The 21,832-nt window shown below is 41.4% G+C and overlaps 1 protein-coding gene across 1 annotated transcript in view; it reads left to right on the forward strand.

Annotated features, from left to right (window-relative positions):
* Window positions 1–19,912, forward strand: part of LOC109035456 (forkhead box protein J1-like) — a 93,790-nt gene extending 73,878 nt beyond the window's left edge. Inside the window, 2 exon segments of the mRNA XM_019049098.2 lie at window positions 11,681–12,128; window positions 12,130–19,912. Of these exon segments, the coding sequence (XP_018904643.2) occupies window positions 11,681–12,128; window positions 12,130–12,317 (636 nt within the window). The 3' untranslated portion in view covers window positions 12,318–19,912.
* Window positions 19,913–21,832: the final 1,920 nt, after the last annotated feature.

Consider the following 21,832-nt stretch of genomic DNA (forward strand, 5'->3'; position numbering starts at 1 on the left):
AAGTTTTGCTCCCTAATCCTCTCTGAATTGACTGAAAAGACGAAAAAATGCGGACTGAAAACAATTAGAGTACATGTTATAAGCGGAGAAATATTATATCTCAATCCTTTTACTTAGAAAAGCGATGCCACTCTCTGATTTGTGCGCATATCATGGCAGCCAAAGTTGGAACCAATGTACAACATAAACCCCCAGCCCATTCGCTCCTAGTATTGGCCCAATGTAACAAACTATCGACTGGCGACAAAGTTCTACAAAGTTCTAGACGTGATTTTGGATTTGATAGTAATTTTTTTCATGGTCAAACCTCTGAATTGCGTTCGGACTACGAACTGCTGTTGGGTATTTTGCGAAAATTAACCTCTTGAGTGTGCATTATCGTTCCATTTTAAGACCGATAAACGTGTTCCTCTGGGTCGGGATTGTTTACATCGCACCAGCTTTGGAGCTCCATGATAGCCAAAAACTGATGGACCAATCAGAGAGCGGCACGGAGATGGCAATACTCTAACGGGCAGAAAATGATGGATTTATGTGGATTTCCGGCAACCTAGCGGAGCGAATGATAAATGGCCCGGCGCTGATGTCACTGGCACTCGCCGGTAATCGCGGGAATTAATTGATTGGTTTACAACAAATTACGAAGAGCGCGCTGATGAGTTGCCAAGACAATGATCTCACTCCAGCGCGCCGCGCCGCTGCTCATGCCGGAAAGTTATGACGGGCAACACCAACACATGCTGATGCGTCGATTGAGCAACACGTTTAAATAAATGCGTAGCTGATGGCTTCATACTGCGGCTGTGATCCGGCTGACGAATACAGCTAGAGTGTTACATGTGGTTGATGTCAAGATTGTAGGTTTTTGGTACATAAATTGAGGTCATATAGAAAATCTTGGAGGCTACCCGCGCCATCGTTTCAAGTCGCAGTTCGATGGTTCAATGGAGAATTTGTACGTGTCGGAACTTTTCGACGGCGTAAGTTTGCAATCACATAACTCGTTTGCGGCGTCTGAAATTATCCGCCTCTATGTTACTTTTTTTAAGGAGAACATATTAGACATCATTCTTAAAGTTTTTGCAGAATTTTCTATCGCACGAGAAGAAAAAATCAGGCAGTTTTAAAGTAATTGCCGTCGAGTAGTTTTCCGTTTAAAAAAATAAAAAGTACGACGGATGTCTGCGACATCGCAAACCGAGTTATGTGTTTGGCCGACTTACACCGCGTTTTGATAAAATTTTAATGTTATATAAAAAGTGTTATGTCTTCATGAGAAAAAAAGGAGGTGTTTGCATCTTGAGGATTGTTTACCCTGTGATGTAGGTCGGCACAACATGGCGTCAATATACCAGCAAAGTCCGGAATTCGAAGTATGAAATACGGACCATAACGTATGATTTTTTCGCCTAAATCAACTCATGATATATTTTCAAACTTTTAATATAAAATTACTTCTTTCAATAAACTACACTATTCCCAAGAAAATCGATGATAAAAATCGTCCTTGCCGACCTACGTCATCAAAAAAATCCAAGATGCCCGAAATGCAATAAACCTTTTTTTTCTCTATGGGGTAATGGGGGTATGCTAACTCTGAGGAATACGAGAGTAAAGTGAGCTATGCGCACACATGCATAGTTTGCAAGCATTTTTTATTAAAACGGTGTTTTTCTTAGACTAATTTTACGTAAGTAAAAGGAGGAAAGAAAGTGTTAGAGGTATGACGTTGTGTCATTGCGCAATGCAAAAATAAATAAATACATTTTTTAAAAAAAACTCTAAAATTTTAAATTTTTCGAAAAAACAGACTTTTAAAACTTCCGAAGAACTCAGTGGGCTGCCTGTTGCATTGCAAGAGATACAGCCGTGCGAATAGACTTTTAGGGTTAAATGACACGAAAATTACGATGGTCACATTAAAAAAGTCTGTAATACACTCCTTACTGCGCAATTTTGCGTTGTTAGGAACGCGGTCTTCTTTCAATTTCCCGCTCTGGGGGCAGTTTTCTAACGAACAATTCACGCGCAACTCGGCTATTTCCGCCTCAAACTAAATGACAAAACATAACCTAAAATCGAGCTCGAGACATCGTGAAATGAAATGTAGAAGGATTGCGTTGATATTTAAAAGTTGATCGATTTGGTTACCGCATAAAGCGTATATGGACCACTATAGGAATCACGTTGGTTTGTAAACAAACTGAAGGAAAAAATAACAACAACAACGACTCAGCATCTTCCGGAAATCACCGAGCCCGCCGTTTGCTCGTTTCCGTGATTAGAAAACTGCCCCCAGACGCGGGAAATTTGAAAAAGCGCGTTCCTAACAACGCAAATTGCGCAGTAAGGAGTTATTTCAGACTTTTTTAATGTGACCATCGTAATTTTCGTGTCATGTAACCTCTAAAAAATCTATTTCGGCGCGGATGTATCTCTTGCATTGCCACAGGCCCCATTGCCGAAAAAGATATTACTTCTCACCGGTGAAGAATGATTTTATGAACGAGCGAGCTTAAAACCAGGCGAGACAAGGGATAGAATTTACGTAGTTTCCCTAGAATGCGAGGAAAGCAGGAGAATCCGCAAGAGCTGTCAATAATACTGAGTCTGCTAAGGTCAAGAATTTCTCTGACGCCTACTGAAATCCCTCAAAAATTTCGTATAATCACCCGACGATTTAAAATTTCACAGATTTTTTCCACGGATTTAACGCACAAATCCTGTTGTAATAAAGTTATATCCATATATATACAATCCGGCCGCGCCGACTGCCCTACCTTTAACGACTTGCGATTTTTCCCCCGGGGATTCCAACCTCAAAACTAGCTTTGTAGATCACTGCGGTCATACTTTAACGTTGACAATCATTGTGCATTACATCACTCGTTACATAGAATCAGAGGTTACTCATTTTGAAAATATTTGGAATAATATCTGTTGATTTGTTTCCGCGTCTGAGCAGAGAAAAACAGTTTTGCGGACATAATTTGATCGTGGCATAACATTGAATCCCATGTCTACCTCAACGGCGCCTGTCTTCGACCGACAGATTTTTATATATTCATTTGCCGTTATTGGATGACTGTGCGTTGGGTGTTGGTTTTGAATTTCTTGGCAGGATGGTACCGTTATTGTTCAGTGAATCAGTTATGCACACCTCGTTTAACAAGTAGTCTCTTGTTTCGCAGTGCTAAGTGGTTCGATAGGTAATTTATACTCTGTGTAATCTATATATTCAAGAAATGAGGCGATTTCTTGTACCAATGAGATCTAGGTATCTACATGGCCGGATTTACCTACTTGCCGCCCACGGGCCGCCGGTATCTTGCCGCCCTCTTCTCATTCATTTTGAAAAATCAATAAAAACCATCAAGTGAACGTGCCGGAGGGAGAAGGGTGCATAAGACGCGTTCACTCGTGTTGGACACATTTTTTGCGTAAGCCCTGTCAACACTACTAGCAAAAGTTCACGGAACTTCGCGCGAAAGTACAGTTCCGTAAACCTATCTCTGTGGGGACAAGGTCTTTCATTTGTAAGAAATGAACTAAAAAATTAAGAAAGAACAAACATAAATGTAGTTTAATAATTTTAACTTCCGCCGCCGTGCTGCGCTGACCACACTGTGTTTGGCGCAATGCGTGAAGTATTCATGTAGTCTTGTAGGCACTGTGCGTTTCACGCCGCGCCGACCGCTGTTGACCGTACTGTGTTTGGCGCAATGCGTGAAGTATTCATGCAGTCTCGTAGGCGCTAATATGTGTTACATGCCGACCGCCGCGTCGAGGGCTTCTCCTTTTCATCTCAAGTCCTCGTCATCATTTCTTTTTGCGCCGCGCCGCTCCAGGCCAAATAACGTGTTTGGTTTCTCTCTTAACTCAACTAATTAAAGGTGCGCAGTCTTTTGTATCACCGCAATACGACAAAATTAGAAATTAATGAACTCTCAGGAAATGAGAGATTGTGTCACCTTTTCTTGTTTGTAATTTTTTTCTGAATCCGATTTTTTTGTACCTGCATTTAAAAAAATTGCAAAATTTCCGCCCCCTAATTTTGCCGCCATATGGGCTGCGGCCCATGTGGCCACCCCCTTAATCCGGCCCTGGGTATCTACCTGACGTATTTTCACGAAATTGGTTTTTCGAGTGCTGCAACGAGTAAGATGATTTGCTGCGCCGTGCTCTCAGTTAACCGTAGGTTGATTTACATTCCTGGCTGGATTTTTATCTATCTATTTATCAAAAAACATACGAATATGTTGAGATGCGCGCTCGAGTTTTTCTTGAGATGACCATTAACTGACTTAGCCGCAATCGTCAATCTTAGATCGGAAATGGTACGGGCCGTAGTCCACATGTTCAGGGCGACAACGCTGTGATATATTAAAAATCAAAGCATGATTTGGAAAATTGGTAAATTCGCGATAAAAGCCAGAAATAGTTTACCTCATCGGCAGAATAGGCAACGCTAGCCTTGTAATCAGTGTCAAATGCGAGGAACACTTATACAAATTTTATTTTCAACTCCTAGATGCAACTCTTCGGGCTCCATGGATGTCCGTTTTGCATACGCACGCAACAGAAGGCGTTTTGACAGTCCAGGCACTGGCACTCGCCACTTCACCTCGACGCACAGTGGATCGAGTCAATAGGAGAGGTCGGACACAATTTGGAAACTTTAAACGCTTATAACTCCGTTTATACAAAACTTTGGGGTTCTAAAAGTGGTTCCATTGGTTGTCTCGTGAAATTCTCTACCTTAGGCACCCCATGAAATGTAAAATGTGACGAAATAAACATCAAAATTTGCAGTTGTAATCAAAAATTTCATGTCCGACCTCTCTAATGACTCGATCTACTATGCGGCGGCGCAGCGCCAACGGTGGGTTTTACTGCGAGATTCGAAATGGCAGAGCGCTTTTAAGTTTTTCCTTTATACTACAAAGATATCTCTCAGGTACGAATAGTTGCGCAAATGAGCGTGGGCGTAGGATGTAAGTATCTTTCATGCTTTAGTTTCGAGAATTATTTGAAGAGGATATATTCATGCCTAAGAGATGTCTTATAAAAATGAGGAATTGAAGGCACTCTGTGAAGGGTCGGATTCAGGGGGTGGCCACATGGGCCACGGCCCATGGCGGCAAATTTAGGGGGAGACAAATTTTGAAATTTTTTTTAAATAAGGGTATAAAAAAAATCAGATTCAGAAAAAAAATTACAAACGAGAAGAGACGACAAAATATCTCATGTCCTGAGAGTAAAGTAATTTCTAACTTTGTCGTCTTTCGGTTATACAAGAGACAGCACCTTTAATTAGTCCAGTTAGGAGAGAAACTAAACACGCAATGTGGCCTGGAACGGTGCGGCGCAGAGAGCAATAATGACGAGGACTTGAGATGAAAAAGAGAAGCCCTCGGCGCGCAAGGCGGTCGGCATGTAACACATATCAGCGCCTACAAGATTGCATGAATACTTCACGCATTGCGTCAAACACAGTGCAATCAGCGGCAGTCGGCGTGAAACGCATAGCGCCTACAAGACTGTATGAATACTTCACGCATTGCGTCAAAAACAGTGCGGTCAGCGTGAAACGCGTAGCGCCTACAAGACTGGATAAATGGATTGCATTTTGCAAAAAGGAACCAGAGGTATTGCCATGTTGCTAAGATTGTGCGACTTCACCCTTTGCAATATAATTACTGTAATCATGCAAAAATATGAAATTTACATGGTAATTTTGGTCTTAAATTTACAGTTTTTAGCGTGTGAAATAGAAAATGTTTATGGATGACTACGTTTTTCTTCCAAGACAAGAGAAGTTGCACTATCTTAGCAACATTGCAATGCTCTTGGTTCCTTTTTGCATAATGCAGTCCAAATAATTCACGCATTGTGCCAAACACAGTGCGGTCAGCGCGGCGCGATGGCGGAAGTTTTAATTATTAAACCACATTTCTGTTTGCTCTTTCATAACTTTTTAGTTCCTTTCTTATAAGTGGAGGGCCTTATCCACACAGAGATAGGTTTACGGAATAACTTAACTTTCGCGCGAAGTACGTGAACTTTTGCCAGTAGTATTGACAGGGAAAGGGATTTCACAAAAAATGTGTCCAACACGAGGAAACGCGTATTATACACCCTGCCCCTACCGGCACGTTCACTTGATAGTTTTTATTGATGCTTCAAAACGAGTGAGAAGGGCAAGTATAGGTAAACCCGGCCCTGACTCTGTCATTTTAGATCCCCGAAAAAAAGCGCGCAGCAATCTGATAAGAGACTTTCCCAGAAGTTGGGCATGTAATTTTTGTCTGAAACTGCTAAGTTCGATGTGAATTTTGTCACATTATGCATTGTATGGGGTGCTCCTTGAGCGAAATTTTACTAGAATATCAACGAGCCCACTTCTAAAAACTCTACGTTCCGTATCAACATCGATATGAGCTTTTAATGTTTTCACATTTGTCCGACTCCCCTCGTTGACTCACTCCACTGAACGCTGCTGGTGAGGCGGCCAGTGTCTGAAGTCAAAACGCCTTCACATCTGTGCGTATGCAACACGGACATCCATGGAGCCCGAATAGTTGTATCCAGGCGTTGTAATGAGATTCGTATAGTATCCGGCGCATGCGAAACTAATTAATTAAGGCTTCAATTACACCGTAACTTAATTCCGGCGCTGTCTATTGTGCCGATAAAGTAAACCATCACTGTTTTAATCGCGACTTATCGCGCTTTATTTTCCCAATGATATATGCACTTTTACGAATGAGCCAGAAGTTGTATTTCCTAATGAACCACTAGACAAGGTACGAAGTTAAGCACTCTGATACACGTTCCTCAACCAAAATTTCACGTAAAACACGATGCGTTCGAAAAAAATTAACTGCAATTCACTCCTAGCCAAGATAATTTATGTTCCTTGACGCGTGAATTCAAACCACTCTCTAATGAAAACGCAATGGTCTACGTGAGTCAAATCGCGCGGTAAACGTTACCATGTCATTAGAGATCTGAAAACCTCAATCTTGACACTTTGGATCAGCTATAGCAGATTGTTTACACTTTAAACAATATCGGGCGAGGAAAAAACAGGGATCGATTGAGAAGCCTGCCAAATCGATGTAACGCGCGATTTTACCCACGTAGAGTATAGCAATTATTATGTGTATATTGTTTTATTATGTAGTATATTGTGACCGGCCAATTCAAATTTCCGGTAGCCAATGTAAAATAGAAACGTTAATATCTTTAATAGAAGTTGATTCCAGTAATATTTGATGTGAGAATCGTGTTCTACGGAAAATTCTGATTACGGAATATATATCAGAATGCTTAAGTGTGGTTTCACGATAACTGGAATAGTTTTGTCGCCGTAACAGACAACACATTTTTTGGTCATATGTATGTTTAGTAGTAATGATAATCATGCGAGCTTTTTCGCATTAATTTTCAAAGGGTTACGAATTATAACGCTTTCTAATGATGTATTGCTCTACTTCTCAATTAATAGTATGTAAATTCCGAAAATAAGCCGTCTGTTACGCAGTCACAGCGTAACAGACATCACTTTTTCGGCAATTTATGTATTAAAACTGAAAATTAGAGCGATAAATCATTGAAAAGCGTTATAACACGCAACCCTGTGTAGATTAATGCAAAAAAATTCGAGTGATTATCATTACTACTAAAAATAACCGAAAAATTTATTGTCTGTTACGGCGACAAAACGATTCCATTTATCGTGAAACCACCCTTAAATTCGTACCTCGTCCAGTGGTCCATCTGAAAATTGTGTCCAATTCGCGCTCCGACAATACTTTTTTCGTGTCCTAGTCGATGCTGGTAATTTCCCACGACGCCATACGGGGATGGCAGGGATAATTGTTTGAGAAACGGACAAATTCGGCGGGTGTTTTAACGAGATCAGACGGCATCCGGGGTTGCTCTGCGGTAGGCAACGTTGCCAGATCGGCGTTTGAACTGCCCTTCCGAATGGCCCTCTTCTGGGGGATAATTAATATAGATTATTCGCGGAAACATGACGACGGGATGCAGACGGGACGGTCCAGGGTCCCTCGGCCTCGAGCGGTTGCGGCTGCGGGGGCAACGGAACGTAACGGAGGAATCCTTAACATGCACCACTGCACCCACTGCACCCCCGTTGACGAGCTACTGCCACCTTGCCCAGGCAGGACCGCTCACCCTCCAGTTATCGCAACGATTTCTCGACGCATTCCCCGAGTTATCACGCGAGCTATCCTGTCGTGCTAAGGAAGAACGCCGTATGAACCTTCAGGTGTTGCCAAATTTCCTTTGATTAAAACCGAATTTCCTGGGAAAATTGCGAATATCATTTTCCAAAATTTTCAGACAATTTTGTACGCAATTTAATCTAAAATATCTGAAAATTTCAAAGAAAAATATGCATGAATGTGGTCGAAAATGCACATTTTATCGAGGGAAATTTGGCAACTCTCGAATGTTCATACGGCGTTCTTCCTTAGCACGGCAGTATCGTTCCGGTTTCTGCCTCGGGGGGAGGCTTTTGAAATCGCAAAACATGCGCGTAAAACAAAGACCGCGCGGAAAAAAAACCGTAAGGAAATTTGGACCGCGTTTAGGAGAGAGGAACCAAGCCACGTAAGGTATCGCCAAATTTAACTGGGGAATTTAATTTTTACCTACTAGAAAGCATTCGTGCGTATTCCTTGAAAATTTTATGGAATTTGCTTTGTACTATGAAAAAAAATCGTTGAAATCTGAACGAGAATCCGCACAACCGTTTTCATGTAAAAATTGAATTGCCCAATGGGCCTGTTGCAAACTTTTGCCAGAGCAAAAATAAGAATTGCTTTGTACTATGCAGAAAATGCACTAAAATTTGCACCAAAATCTGCGCTAACGTTCTCATATAAAAAATGAAACTGCCCGATTAAATTTGGCAATAACTGATGTGGCTTGGTTCCTCCCTGATTAAAGCGATCCATTTTATATTGGACCTTTTTCATTTTCGAGGGCTTGCTCATTTGAGAGAAATGAGCTCACCGATAAACTGAATAGATCCGTTTGCGGCAAAATTCGTCTTACTATGCAAAAAAGAAAAGCTGTAGAACAGTAAGTGCGTATAAATTTACGTCATTACCGACAGAACAGCAGTAAGTAAGCATGGGCCACGGCCCATGGCGGCAAAATTTAGGGGGCGGCAAATTTTGCAATCTTTTTGAATGTAGGTATCAAAAAAAAGAGAGAAAAAAATCGGATTCAGAAATAAATTACAAACGGGAAAAGGCGACAAAATCTCTAATTTCCTAAGAGTAAAAGTGTGGTAATTTCTAATTTTGTCGTCTTTCGGTGATACAAGAGACGACACCTTTAATTAGTAGAGTTAAGAGAAACCAAACACGCATTTTGACCTGGAACGGAGCGGCGCGGCGGTCGGTATGAAACACATAGCGCCTACAAGACTGCATGAATACTTCACGCATTGCGTCAAACGCACTGCGGTCAGCAGCAGTCGCAGTCGGCTTGAAACGCATAGCGCCTACAAGACTACATAAATACTTCACGCATTGCGCCAAACAGTGTGGTCAGCAACGGTCGGCGTGAAATGCATAGGGCCTACAAGACTTCATGAATACCTCACGCATTTTGCCAACACAGTGCGGTCGGCGCGGTGGTGGAAGTTAACATTTTTAACCACATTTATGTTTGTTCTTCCATAATTTTTTCGTTCTTTTTTATAAATGGAAGGCCTTGTCCAAAAAGGGATGGGTTAACGGAACTGAACTTTTGTTAGTGTTGATAGGGCTTTTAAAAAAAAATGTGCCAAACACGAGTAAACGCGTCTCATACACCCCTCCCCCACCGGCACGTTCACTTGATGGTTTTTATAGATCGTATTCGGCAGATCACACAGGTGAGGTTATATTGATATCGATTGGTCCATTATGTAACCAAAGCCTCAAAAGTCAATTTAGATATCTGAGGTAATGGGTCTTATATGATCGAATTTGTATACTCTCCAGTACCAAATGGTAATGAAAAGTGAAATTGTTAGGAATTTTCTCATTTTCAGCTTTTCCAAATTAAATCCTAAAATTTTTGTTTGAAGTCATGTTCTATTGTTTTGAACCGAACGATACATTGAACTTCTGTCGAATACGATCTATTGATGTTTCAAAACAAACGAGAAGGGGGCGGAAAAGTACAGGCGGCCCATGGGCGGCATGTAGGTAAATCTGGCCCTGAGTCCATATTATAGGAGAGTACCTAGTATTTCCTGCTTTATCGTTTAAAGTAGCACCTTTCTATGCTGAATTCTAGTGCGGACCCCTTTTACGGGTCACGTAGATCATAAAAATCGGCATAACTGCATACTCAACGAGTCTGCAAGTCCTTCAAGCAATACGAAAGATGTGTCCTTTATTTCTAGTAATCTCTTTAATCACAAAACACCCTCTAAATTTTAGGTTATTGACTTCCTCTCTCATATTAGCTGGGAGGACGGGATTCAGACTCTGAAGATGATCAAATGTAGTTGCTCAATGCCAGTGGAACTTCTCGAGGGACTAATGCCTTCTGCCTCCCCATACACAAAAGTCTACTCGCGCTTATACTCGCAAGCATGCTCAAGATAGCATGTACGGCCATCTCGCCGAACATGAAGAAAATAAGTCTATTCTTAGCTGATTTACAAGAATCAAGCATCAAAACACGATTCTGTGACCAGCGCAACTGACCCACCTTAGAGAGTTTGTTTACAGGATGAGCCCTCTCCTTCGAACTATCGCGGTTTTCGAATAGAAAATTTGTAGGTGTCTGAAATTCCATGAATTTCGTGTTTAAGTGGAAACTACTGACAGAACTGATAGGATACTCATGGTTCATGAATTGAACAATTATTAGAGAAGATATATGACAAAATGGTCTAATCTACTAAAATACGTGCATTTAAATGAGAAATACCGCCAGATGACGTCACAAGGTGATGCATTTTCTCACTTTTAAATCTATTTCTAACTATTTCCCATTTGAGAAAAAAATTATAAAAAATACTGTGAAATCAGCTCTTTAAGTGCTTTCAGATGGCGCAATAAAACATATGCATGCAAATTCTTTATTGATTGGAATGGAGATGTTGCATGTGTGAGGAATTTGCGATTTGACTATTGATTCTTATGTAAAAGTTTGCGAGGAACACGGTGGTGCCGCTGGTATTCTCTGAAATCAACTCCCGAGCTCAAAAAAAAACTCTCAAGTTGAGGCCAAAATGAGGGAATATCCCACGCTATCCTGAGAGTCCACGTCTACATCAAGACAAACTCTCCATGCAAAGATAGGGAGCAAATACATTAGCAGGGCTGCCACTTTATTTAGGGACTCTAAAACTGAAAAAATGGCAACCCTTTCAATGTATTTGCTCCCTATCTTTGGATGGAGAGTGTGTCTTGATGTAGAGGTGGACTCTAGGGATAGCGTGGGTTATCCCCTCCGTTTTGGCCTCAACTTGAGAGCTTTTTTTGAGCTTGGGAGTTGATTTCAGAGAACACCAGCGGCACCATCGTGTTCCTCGCGAACTTTTACATAAGAATCAACAGTCAAACCGCATCTCTCACACATGCAACATCTCCATTATCGAGGGGCGACGATATTGATTGAAGCTTTTTGTTCCCTGTTTCAGAACTCGATAAGGCACAACCTCTCGCTGAACAAGTGCTTCTTGAAAGTGCCGCGGACGAAGGACGAGCCGGGGAAAGGCGGGTTCTGGCGGTTGGACATGGAGCGACTCGAAGAAGGCGCTCGTCACCGGCGCCGACTCGGCTGCACGCGGCTGCCCCCGACGCACCCCCGCAAGAAGCCCCCGCCGCCCGTCACCATCGTCACCCCGCAGAACAACAACGACACCACCCTCTCCGACTTGAACCAGCCCCTGGACCAGGGCACCCTCCCGGCCCGCCCCCGCCGCCCCCGCCCTCGCCGCCAACGACCCCCAGCAGCGGATCCAGATCTACATCGACGAGAACGACGAGCCCCAGTTCGCCGTGAGCATGGAGGCCCTCCAGAGCCCCGAGGCCGCCGACCTGAAGCTGGACGATGCCAAGATCGAGGACATGATCGGGATCAAGACGGACACCTTCTTCTCGGCGAATAGCCTCGGCTACGAGGAGGAGGACTACACGGCCTCCATCATGGCCATCGAGGACGTCGGCCCGAACGCCACCCTCCCCGAGGACGAGCTCACCAACCTCCTCTTCAACTCCAACGGCTGGGACGAGTCGCAGCTCGAGTACCTAGATAGCTTGCTCGATTCACTATAGACTTGTTTCTTGTCCTGACCGTCATCTTTACTCTCCTGCATCCAGCGGGCTGATTATTGAAATTGATAGACAGGGGCGGACTGGTAGTCGAAAAGTTAGGAGGCGACCCAGATTTGGGCGCCCCTCCTGTCGTTCGGTGAGCCCTCCCCCGGAAAATTTGATTTGGGAAATTTGGAAAATTTCACACTTTTTAAACGCAATTTTAAGCATTATTGGAGTCAAGTTCTACAGTACGAACTTCAAAATAACCTATTCTCAGGATTCTTCTGGGGCCCCTTCGTCATATAAGTTTTAGGCGACCTTTCGTGTCTCTTAGAGACAGATTTTCAAGTATTTTGGGGCCTTTTAGTGACTGCAAAGGATAGGAAAATTTCAATATTACGGGGAAAAAAAACAATAACTCGAAAAAAATTCGCCGCGGGGGCCCCTTCGGGACCTCCGCGGCAAATCGTGAGGAGGCGATCGCCTCCCCGCCCCCATGGCCAGTCCGCCCCTGTTGATAGACAAAGCTATGGACAAGGCAGACATAGGGAGCATGGAGCGATACAATGATACATACGTACATAAAAGTCGCTCTCACAGCGCTATCTGGCGCTCTGCGACTCCTAACCGCCACAAAACTCGGTCCTCCCTCAGGTCATCAGGGAGTTGGCACTCCCTCACCCCATCCATAACCCCCTGTCGCCAACCTTCTACCGGGCATCCCCTTCGTCTCCTCCCAGGAGGAACCCAATCAAGCATCTTTTTTGGCAGCCTCTCTTTCGTCATCCTATTGACATGACTGTGCCAGACAAGCTGTTTGGTCATGATGTCGAACACGATGTCACGAAGCATGGAGCTATATCATTAGTTAAAACTGGTGGTTGTTACAGATTAAGGGAGAAAATGATGGACAAATTAAAGGGTCTCTTGTCGGTTGCCGTTAGTAAGTCCATTACCTATCGCATTTGTCCATTGCGACCACCCGTTTCCACCAATAGGATCCCCCCATATACCCTTTGTCGTTTTTGTCTTGTCTATCAATTTCAATAATCGGCCTACAGGATCGTATCCCGAGCACAAACTATTTCCCGCGAATTTTCGCCATCGAATGCCATAGACAATACCGACCGATCAAACCTCAAAACAAAATTCACCCCGGAGGAAGATTTGGCCAGTCCAGCGCCGGATTTTGGGAGGGAGGGGGGAGCACCTGAGACCTGAGTACCACAATATAATGTTTTTTGGGGAGAGGTGCAAAAGATTTGCGGGCTGTCCGCACAAATAATAATTTTTCCTTCATTTCATTTTCAACCACTACGAGAGAAAATAGGCTGAGGAGGGGCCTTTGGTACAAAATTTTGTATGAAAATGTGGGTCACGAACTCGCGGTGGCCTCAAACTGTGTCTGAAGAAGGTGACTTTTCAACAATTTCTTGAGGAAGCCTCCCGGACCATCCTCCGTGCTGGGGGTATTAGAACCCTACAAACCTCCCTTCGGTGGGTAGAATCAGGGGTGGTTGTCACCAAATATGTACAGCTACGGCTGTGTTTGGAAGCGGGCGCCCCACCGCCCTGAATCCGGCGCTGGGTCAGTCCCACGGACAGCAATTTGTATAATATTTTCGATTTTTGATTTGACCTCCAGATCCCAGAGGTGAGTTTAAAACTAAATCGTTCCAATCGTTGACCAATCTATTTATCTCTCCCGCTGGCTACTTTGCTTGTAAAGTTGGTATGAGCTCAATTTCATTTGAAAAAGTGTGTGATATTCGATCAGGAGAATTCGTCTTTAGTCTCAGGTGCGTTGAGAAACTCAACGGAAGCCACTGATGTTTCAATTGATGGTAATCAAAGTAACGTTAGAGACGCCTTAGGTTTTATTTCCATGGTAATTCTATGGGTCTCAGTCATGGGAATTTTCGAGGGTGGAAGGCCAAAGCTGTTGGAGAAAGACAAAATTTGATGAATGGGGCAGAACAGTAAGACCTTATGTACAAGCTAAATGCGAAAAGAAAATAATTTTTCTCACCTTGTAAGTATCATCATTTACAAGAAGTTCATCCAGACTCTTAATAAATACGCAATTGAAAAGCAATATAAACTTTGAACATTGGCGGATCCAGCAAATTGGCAACGTTGCTTTTCTCCATTTAAACCTATGGAAATGTATCGATTCTTAGAGGGGGCAAGTGCTCCGACAAGAATCGATTATGTAACATAGCTTTAAAAGGAGAAAATTCGGTGTTGCCAAATTGCTGGACCCGCCTCTGACTTTGAATGGCAATGCGGTAACACGCCCTCTAGCAATGAAATGAAAATTAAGCGACACTATTATAATGGAAAAATTCAAATAAAAAATAAAATGTGATTAACTCACGAACAATGACTGCGCAATTAATTAATAACTAGAGACTCCCTATACGCAATCGAAACTCTCCTTGGATTAAGAATTACTGAATGATACTTCGACCTTTTGATGAGAATAATGCCTCCTTAGACAGCCACGGTGAACTTATCTTACGTGCATCAGTTCTCAGTTTACATTTTATTATGTTCATAACATTGTATTTTATTTAACTATTTTTCGTCTCATTTGTTATTGGACAGTTTTGATACTCATTAATTTTAAGAGAATGTAATACCTTCTTCCTAATTATTTCTCGAATGAGTTTATTACGTCCCCTGAAGCAATGAAGCATTGGCAGAGATGTAAAAAAAAGGAGCCTTGAAGGTTAAGCTTTAAATGAAAAGTGACCCTCGAATACGAGAAATCTAGGTACCTACCTAAGTATATTCCTCCGAGAATATTGACAGTGCCTTGGAAGATGTATTTGCATTCCCGCATGCACATCGCAAAGGCATTCCAAGATGAAACGTGCGACTCTGAAGCAGTCTTGATTCATAGATCGGACTTTCATTCAAAGACTTATTATCTTCTTGAAAATTGCACCCTCCAATGCGTGGTCTAACTTCATTCGTAGGCCATCTTCCTTTTAGCGGTGATGAAAACTTCATATCGAAAGAGATCCACTAAGTCTAGACGGGTGCTTTAAAAGTCGACTAAAGGGTTGAACTTTCTTTAAGCAATTAAGTACCTAAAGTTACTCCCCCAAATGGATCTACAATATAGCATGGTACATACTAGGTGATCTATGGCTCCTTACTCATCGATCAGTGGCTTTTAAATTGATTTGCCAAAAAGTATCCTCTCGATTTCAGAGAGCCAATGTTATTAGTCTTGTTTTCCTCTGATGAATTTGTCTCTCCTCTTGTGTAAAATTTAACTGTAGCAATCTAATCATAAGTGTCTTCTGATATGAAATAGTGATAAAACTCCGTCCGTTTCAAGTTTGTTTGTTTTTAGGTACTAGGTATATTAATTAATTCAGTCAAACCTCTGAATGTGATGTTAGATGTTGTTCTACAGTGTGTATATTTTAAGGTAATTTATTATTATTGACTATGTAATTTAGGTACTTTTGAATTAGACCATACGTATGTGACTGAGCATGCGCAACGGAGGCTTAAGGTGAAAAAGAAAAAAAAAGTAAGATAAGTATACCAGTGCTTAGAGGGGCCGATTCCGCACCATTAATCGAAAAGGGCCCCCGAAAATTAGAAGGAAATTGAATACTCTGGCGCTTCTCAGAGTCTGAGTTGGAAAATTCGTAATTTCGAGAAAAATCCTGCTGCGCCGCACAGTGGATCGGGTCAATCGGAGGAGGTCGGACAAAATTTGGAAACTTTAAACGCTCGTAACTCCGTCCATGCGACATTTTGAGGTTCTAAAATTGGTTTCCTTGTAAAATTTTCTTCTGAAAGCACCCTTTGAAATTTACAATATGGCAAAAGAAACATCAAAATTGCAGTTTTAGTCAAGAATTTCATGTCCAGCCTCTCTGATCGACTCGATTTACTGTGCGCCGGTGCGCAATTGCGCAAATGCTCATTTTTTTAACACTTGAATGTTGATATAATATTCTAGACAGTATTAAACGTTGATTTTCATAACAAACGGGAGATCGAAAATTTTGACCTGAATCGGGGTTGTTTGTTCTCTTGGGGTATTCAGCCCATCAGATCAAGTTCTCTTTTCCGATGCCCTGTCACATACTTTACCCTTAATCATGTATAAATAAGGAAGGAAAAATGTACTTGTGGAATCATAATAGGGTTGATTGCTTACACGGTTGTGATTCAAATTTTCCCGATACATAATATCTGTATCCCTGTGAATCGTATCAGTGTTACGTTCCATCTACGCAATGGCCGACTCCGGGGTAAGGTCAGAATTTCGACCAGTTCATGAAGTTCATTAGGTCAAGAGGTTTGACCTAAACGTGAAATGAGGTGAAAAATCGACCATTCTGTGAACCGGGGCAGACCAGTTCACTAACTGATGAAAAGGGTCAACCCGAACGTGAAATGAGTTGAGAACTGACAATCCGTGAAATGGGGTGAATAGAAACTGAACAATCCGCGAACAGCAAGGGAAGTAAGAGATGAGAGGGTCAAAAGAAAAGCAAAAGTCCAAAGAAAGGACGACTCAAAAAGCAACTCTACATATTATCATGCTCAGACACCTATTTATTTTGCGATTTCGAGGGCCGGCAATGTTGCAATTCGTTTAAATGATGCATTTCTCAGAAAATTGACCATGTCGCGATACAAATCAGTAATTGCTTACTTCATCGTCGGCACAAGAGGCAACGCTGGAATTAGTCTACGGTGTAATAGAGACAGTTAATAATATCGCATGCAACGGATACTAAACGAATTTCATTACAACGCCTGGATGCAACTATTCGCGCTCTGTGGATGTCCGTGTTGCATATGCACAGATGTGAAGGCGTTTTGACTTCAGACACTAATCCCCTCACCAGTAGCGCGCAGTGGCGTGAGTTAATGGAAGGAGTCGGAAAAATGCGGAAACATTTAAAGCTCATATTGATGTTAATACGGAACGTAGAGGTTTTAGAAGTGGTTCCGTTCATTTTCTCGTACAATTTCTCTCAAGAGATTCCCTATACAATTCATATTGTGAAAAAATTAACATCAAACTTTGCACTTTCAGTCGGAAATTACATGCCCAACTTCTCTGAAGGGCTCGTTTCATTTGTGCGTCGGGCTTTTTTACGGGAATCTAAAATGATAGAGCGCCTTCAATTCCTCATTTATACTTCGAAGACATCTCTTAAGGCATGAGTTGTTGCTCTACAAATCATGCTCGGCATATGACGAAGACGATGTCAAAACTGAAACATAAAAGATACTCGCATCCTACGCCCACGTGCGAAACAATTCGTGCTTAAGAGATATCTTTGTAGTATAAACGAAAATTTAAAAGCGCTCTGCCATTTTAGATCCTCGCCGTTGGCGCCACGCCGCACGGTGGATCGAGCCAATGAGACAGGTCGGACATGAAATTGTTTACTTAAACTACAAAAAATGTTTATTTTGTCACATTTTAAATTTCAAGGTGTGCTTCTAATAGAAACTTTTACGAAGAAACCAATGAAAACCACCTTTTAGAACCTAAAAGTTTTGTATAAACGGAGTTATTATAAAGCGTTTAAAGTTTCCAAATTTTGTTCCACCTCTACCATTGACTCGATTCACTGTGCGCCGTGGGTGAAGTGACGAGTGCCTGGACTGTCAAAACGCCTTCTGTTACGTGCGTATGCAACACGGACATTTATGGAGCCCGAAAATGTTCTATGCCCGAATTGAAAATTTATGTGGGCACGTCTTACTGCCCAGATTATATCGTTCAAAGAGGATGATTCGCTAAATGAATCACATTTAGCAAAAAGGAACCAGCACGATGGCAGTGTTTTCACAATTGTGCGACTTCTTTTTTTCTTTTAAAAATACTTAATATTATGTATAGTATTAAAATTTTCACTGTTGTTTTCCTTTAAAATTAACATTTTTTTTGGTGGGACGTAAAAGCCATTGCCTCTTCTGGGAATTTCTTTAAAAAAGTATAAAAATGTAACATTCTTACAACACTGTAATCGCGCTGGTTCCTTTTTACTAAATGCGATCCAAATGATGCCACAATACTCTGGAAAGTGTGTTTTCAAGACAATTTAACAACTGTAATTCTGGTCTTCATCACGACTAAGGACAAAAACCAAAATAAATTTACCGTCAGTTCACATCAAACCTCTATTGTTTATCAAAAAATTCAACATTTTGGACTCTTGTTTAGCTTCAAACTAAAATACAATACAATTTTACCGTTTACATCTTGTGTACGGTAAAATGCTCCTTATTGCCTTTGCGAATGCTTAATAAAGACCATAAAATCATAGAAAATCAATTCCTGAAATTCAAAAAGTGACATCAAAGCAGAACTTTCAGGACCGGATGCCTACATTGCGATTTGCTCCTGCCGACGGTTTTTATTTATTCAAACCTACTGCACATGTAAAACAGATACCCATCATATTCTTTCTACTTATTTAGATACATTTTATGTGATTTATTGACAGTGTTTAACAGCCCAACATGTGTAATCTAGTCGTTTTTACAGAATAAAAATAATTTTTTCAACATTGACTGGCTCTTTTTATTAAGAATGCGTCTCACACCACTCTCATTCATTCACACCGTTGCGCATACTACACGCTGTACATAATTTGGACCACATTAAGCAATTCGGAAGTATAATTTCTGGCTCATCTTTAAAAACACTTATGTGCATACGGAAACTAATGGTTCATAAGTTGTTTCTCAGTTGAGCCAGAAATTACAGCTCCGAATTGCAAAACGTAGTCCATTCCTGCTGAACGTAGGACACTTCTGACGTTTCTGTGCAGATGTTGCGACGCTTAGAAGGAAAATGATTTTCGTCGCTAAAAAATGCATTTTTAAGGAAGCTAAGTATCTCTGTTTGGAAAAAATATATTTCACCGACAATTATGGGTGTAATAGCAACAGTCAGAGAGAAAATAAGAGTCCGCATTGAATAGCAGAAGTGCACGGAAAGGAATTAAATGGTGATTTAGCATCTATATTATGTTAAAAAGATGTCCGACAAGTTTCAAATGCTGATTTTACATTTTAACAAATGCTAACGTAACTACGCCCACTGCAAAACGTACAAATTAAAATGTTATGTTAGCATTTTTGTATTGTAAAATCAGCATTTGAAACTTGTCGGACATCTTTTTAACAGTATAAATGCTAAATCAACATTTAATTTTTTTTCCGTGTGCGTGACCGCCTGATCTTCCCGTCATGAATCTTCCGTCATGAATGCGCATAAGTGCGCTTCAGCTAGAAATGTATTTACAAATGGGTGGTTTTTCTACGAGGATTAAAAATAATCGAGTGGTATGGAATACAACAAAAGAATATTAACTATGCAAAACGATAATCCGGGTATCGGAACTTGGCTGATTTGAAAACGCCTTCAAATGCGGCGTTATACCTCACGCGTTCCGGAGAGTTCAAATAGTTGTATCATTGCGCCTTAGAAATGAGACGGAAGATTACAATTGAAATAGCTTTCATGCACGCTGGCCTTTTCGATTTCCGTTAACATTTTTGCTGTCATGATTGCGCATAAGTGCGCTTCAGCTAGAAATGTATTTACAAATGGGTGGTTTTTCTACGAGGATTAAAATTAATCGAGTGGTACGGAATAACACAAAAGAATATGAAGTATGCAAAACGATAATCCGGGTATCGGAACTAAGCTGCTTAAAAAACGCCTTCAAATGCGGCCTTATACCTCACGCGTTCCGGAGAGTTCAAATAGTTGTATCATTGCGCCTTAGAAATGCGACGGAAGATTACAATTGAAATAGCTTTCAAGCACGCTGGCCTTTTCGATTTCCGTTTACATTTTTGCAGTGGTGAATGCACAGCTGAAGTGCGCTTCAGCTAGCATCGTAATTACAAATGGGTGGTTTTTCTACGAGGATTAAAAATAATCGAGTGGTACGGAATATAACAAAAGAATATTAACTATGCAAAACGATAATCCGGGTATCGGAACTTGGCTGATTTGAAAACGCCTTCATATGCGGCGATACACCTCACGCGTTCCGGAGATTTCAAATAGTTGTATCATTGCGCCTTAGAAATGCGACGGAAGATTACAATTGAAATAGCTTTCATGCACGCTGGCCTTTTCGATTTCCGTCAACATTTTTGCTGTCATGAATGCGCTTAATTGCGCTTCAGCTAGAATTGTATTAATAAATGGTTGGTTTTTCTGCGAGGATTAAAATCAATCGAGTGGTACGGAATATAACAAAAGAATATGAACTGTTCAAAACGATAATCCGGGTATCGGAACTTGGCTGTTTTGAAAATGCCTTCAAATGCCGTGATGCCCTGATATGCGTGATATAGTTCAAATAGTTGTTCATTCAAGAGCGAACTAAAAACGCCTTCACCTTACCGGCATGCAAAATATGTCACACGCCTCACCATCGTAGCGCGGCGCGGCGAGTGGGTGGAGTGGAGTTCAATTGCGTGGCTACCAGCTCTGGAGTCCTAAAAAGGAAAAATGCCGTATGAGCCATCAGAGGTTGCCAAATTTCCCCTTGCAAATCACTGATTTTCAGGAAAATTTTTGAATGTTTGTCTACCAATTTCTCGGATAATTTTGTTCGTAATTTGATCTAAAACGTTTAAAAATTCCATGGAAAAATATTCATCTACGAAATCCTCGATATTCGGACGGGTCGAGTAGCACAATGTCAGTGTTGTAAAATGGTGCAAGTTGCGGCGGAAATGGTATCGGTGTCAATTTGCGGGATTGATATCCTGCCGTGCTAAGGAAGAACGCCGTATGAGTCTTCAGACGTTGCCAAATTTCCTTCGATAAAAACCGTATTTACTATAGGAAAATTGTGAACATTTTTTCTCCCAACATTTTCAGACAATTTTGTACGCAATTTACTCTAAAATATCTGAAAATTTCGAATAAAAATGTACATGAATGTCGTCCAAAATACATATTTATCAAGGGAAATTTGGCAACTCTCGAATGTTCATATGGCGTTCTTCCTTAGCACGGCAGTATCCGCGATGCTGCGGAAATATTTTTGGTGGAAAAATGTGCATCATTTGGCGACGCCGCCACGATGGAACATGGCTCATTTAAATGTGACGCAGAATTTCGTTGCGAATTATGACCGCAGCCATACGTTGTGCCTAAGAAAACCAGAGCGCCTGCAATTATTTGTGTATGCAACATTGACATCCCGAGAACACGAATAGTTGTATCCAGACCTAGCCCTTGAAAAAGATGTAGCGCCTTCAACTTTTACCGCTTGTGAAAACAAAATGTGTCAATTCAGCTCCACTCAATGCACTCATACTTCGTCGTTACCCGCAGATTGGGCGGGTTGGTGTTGGTGAGTAATTAATCAAATTTAAACAAAAAGTATTAAGTAAATCCATATAGTAAATATGTAATCAAAATGGAGACTGTTCATGAGGAAATAATACCGCGTGACTTTATCGCCAACTGTACACTTTCTTTTCCCTGGTAAAAATTGGCAGTAGAATCT

The sequence above is a fragment of the Bemisia tabaci genome, chromosome 8 (assembly GCF_918797505.1).
Source record: "Bemisia tabaci chromosome 8, PGI_BMITA_v3".
NCBI lineage: Eukaryota > Metazoa > Arthropoda > Insecta > Hemiptera > Aleyrodidae > Bemisia > Bemisia tabaci.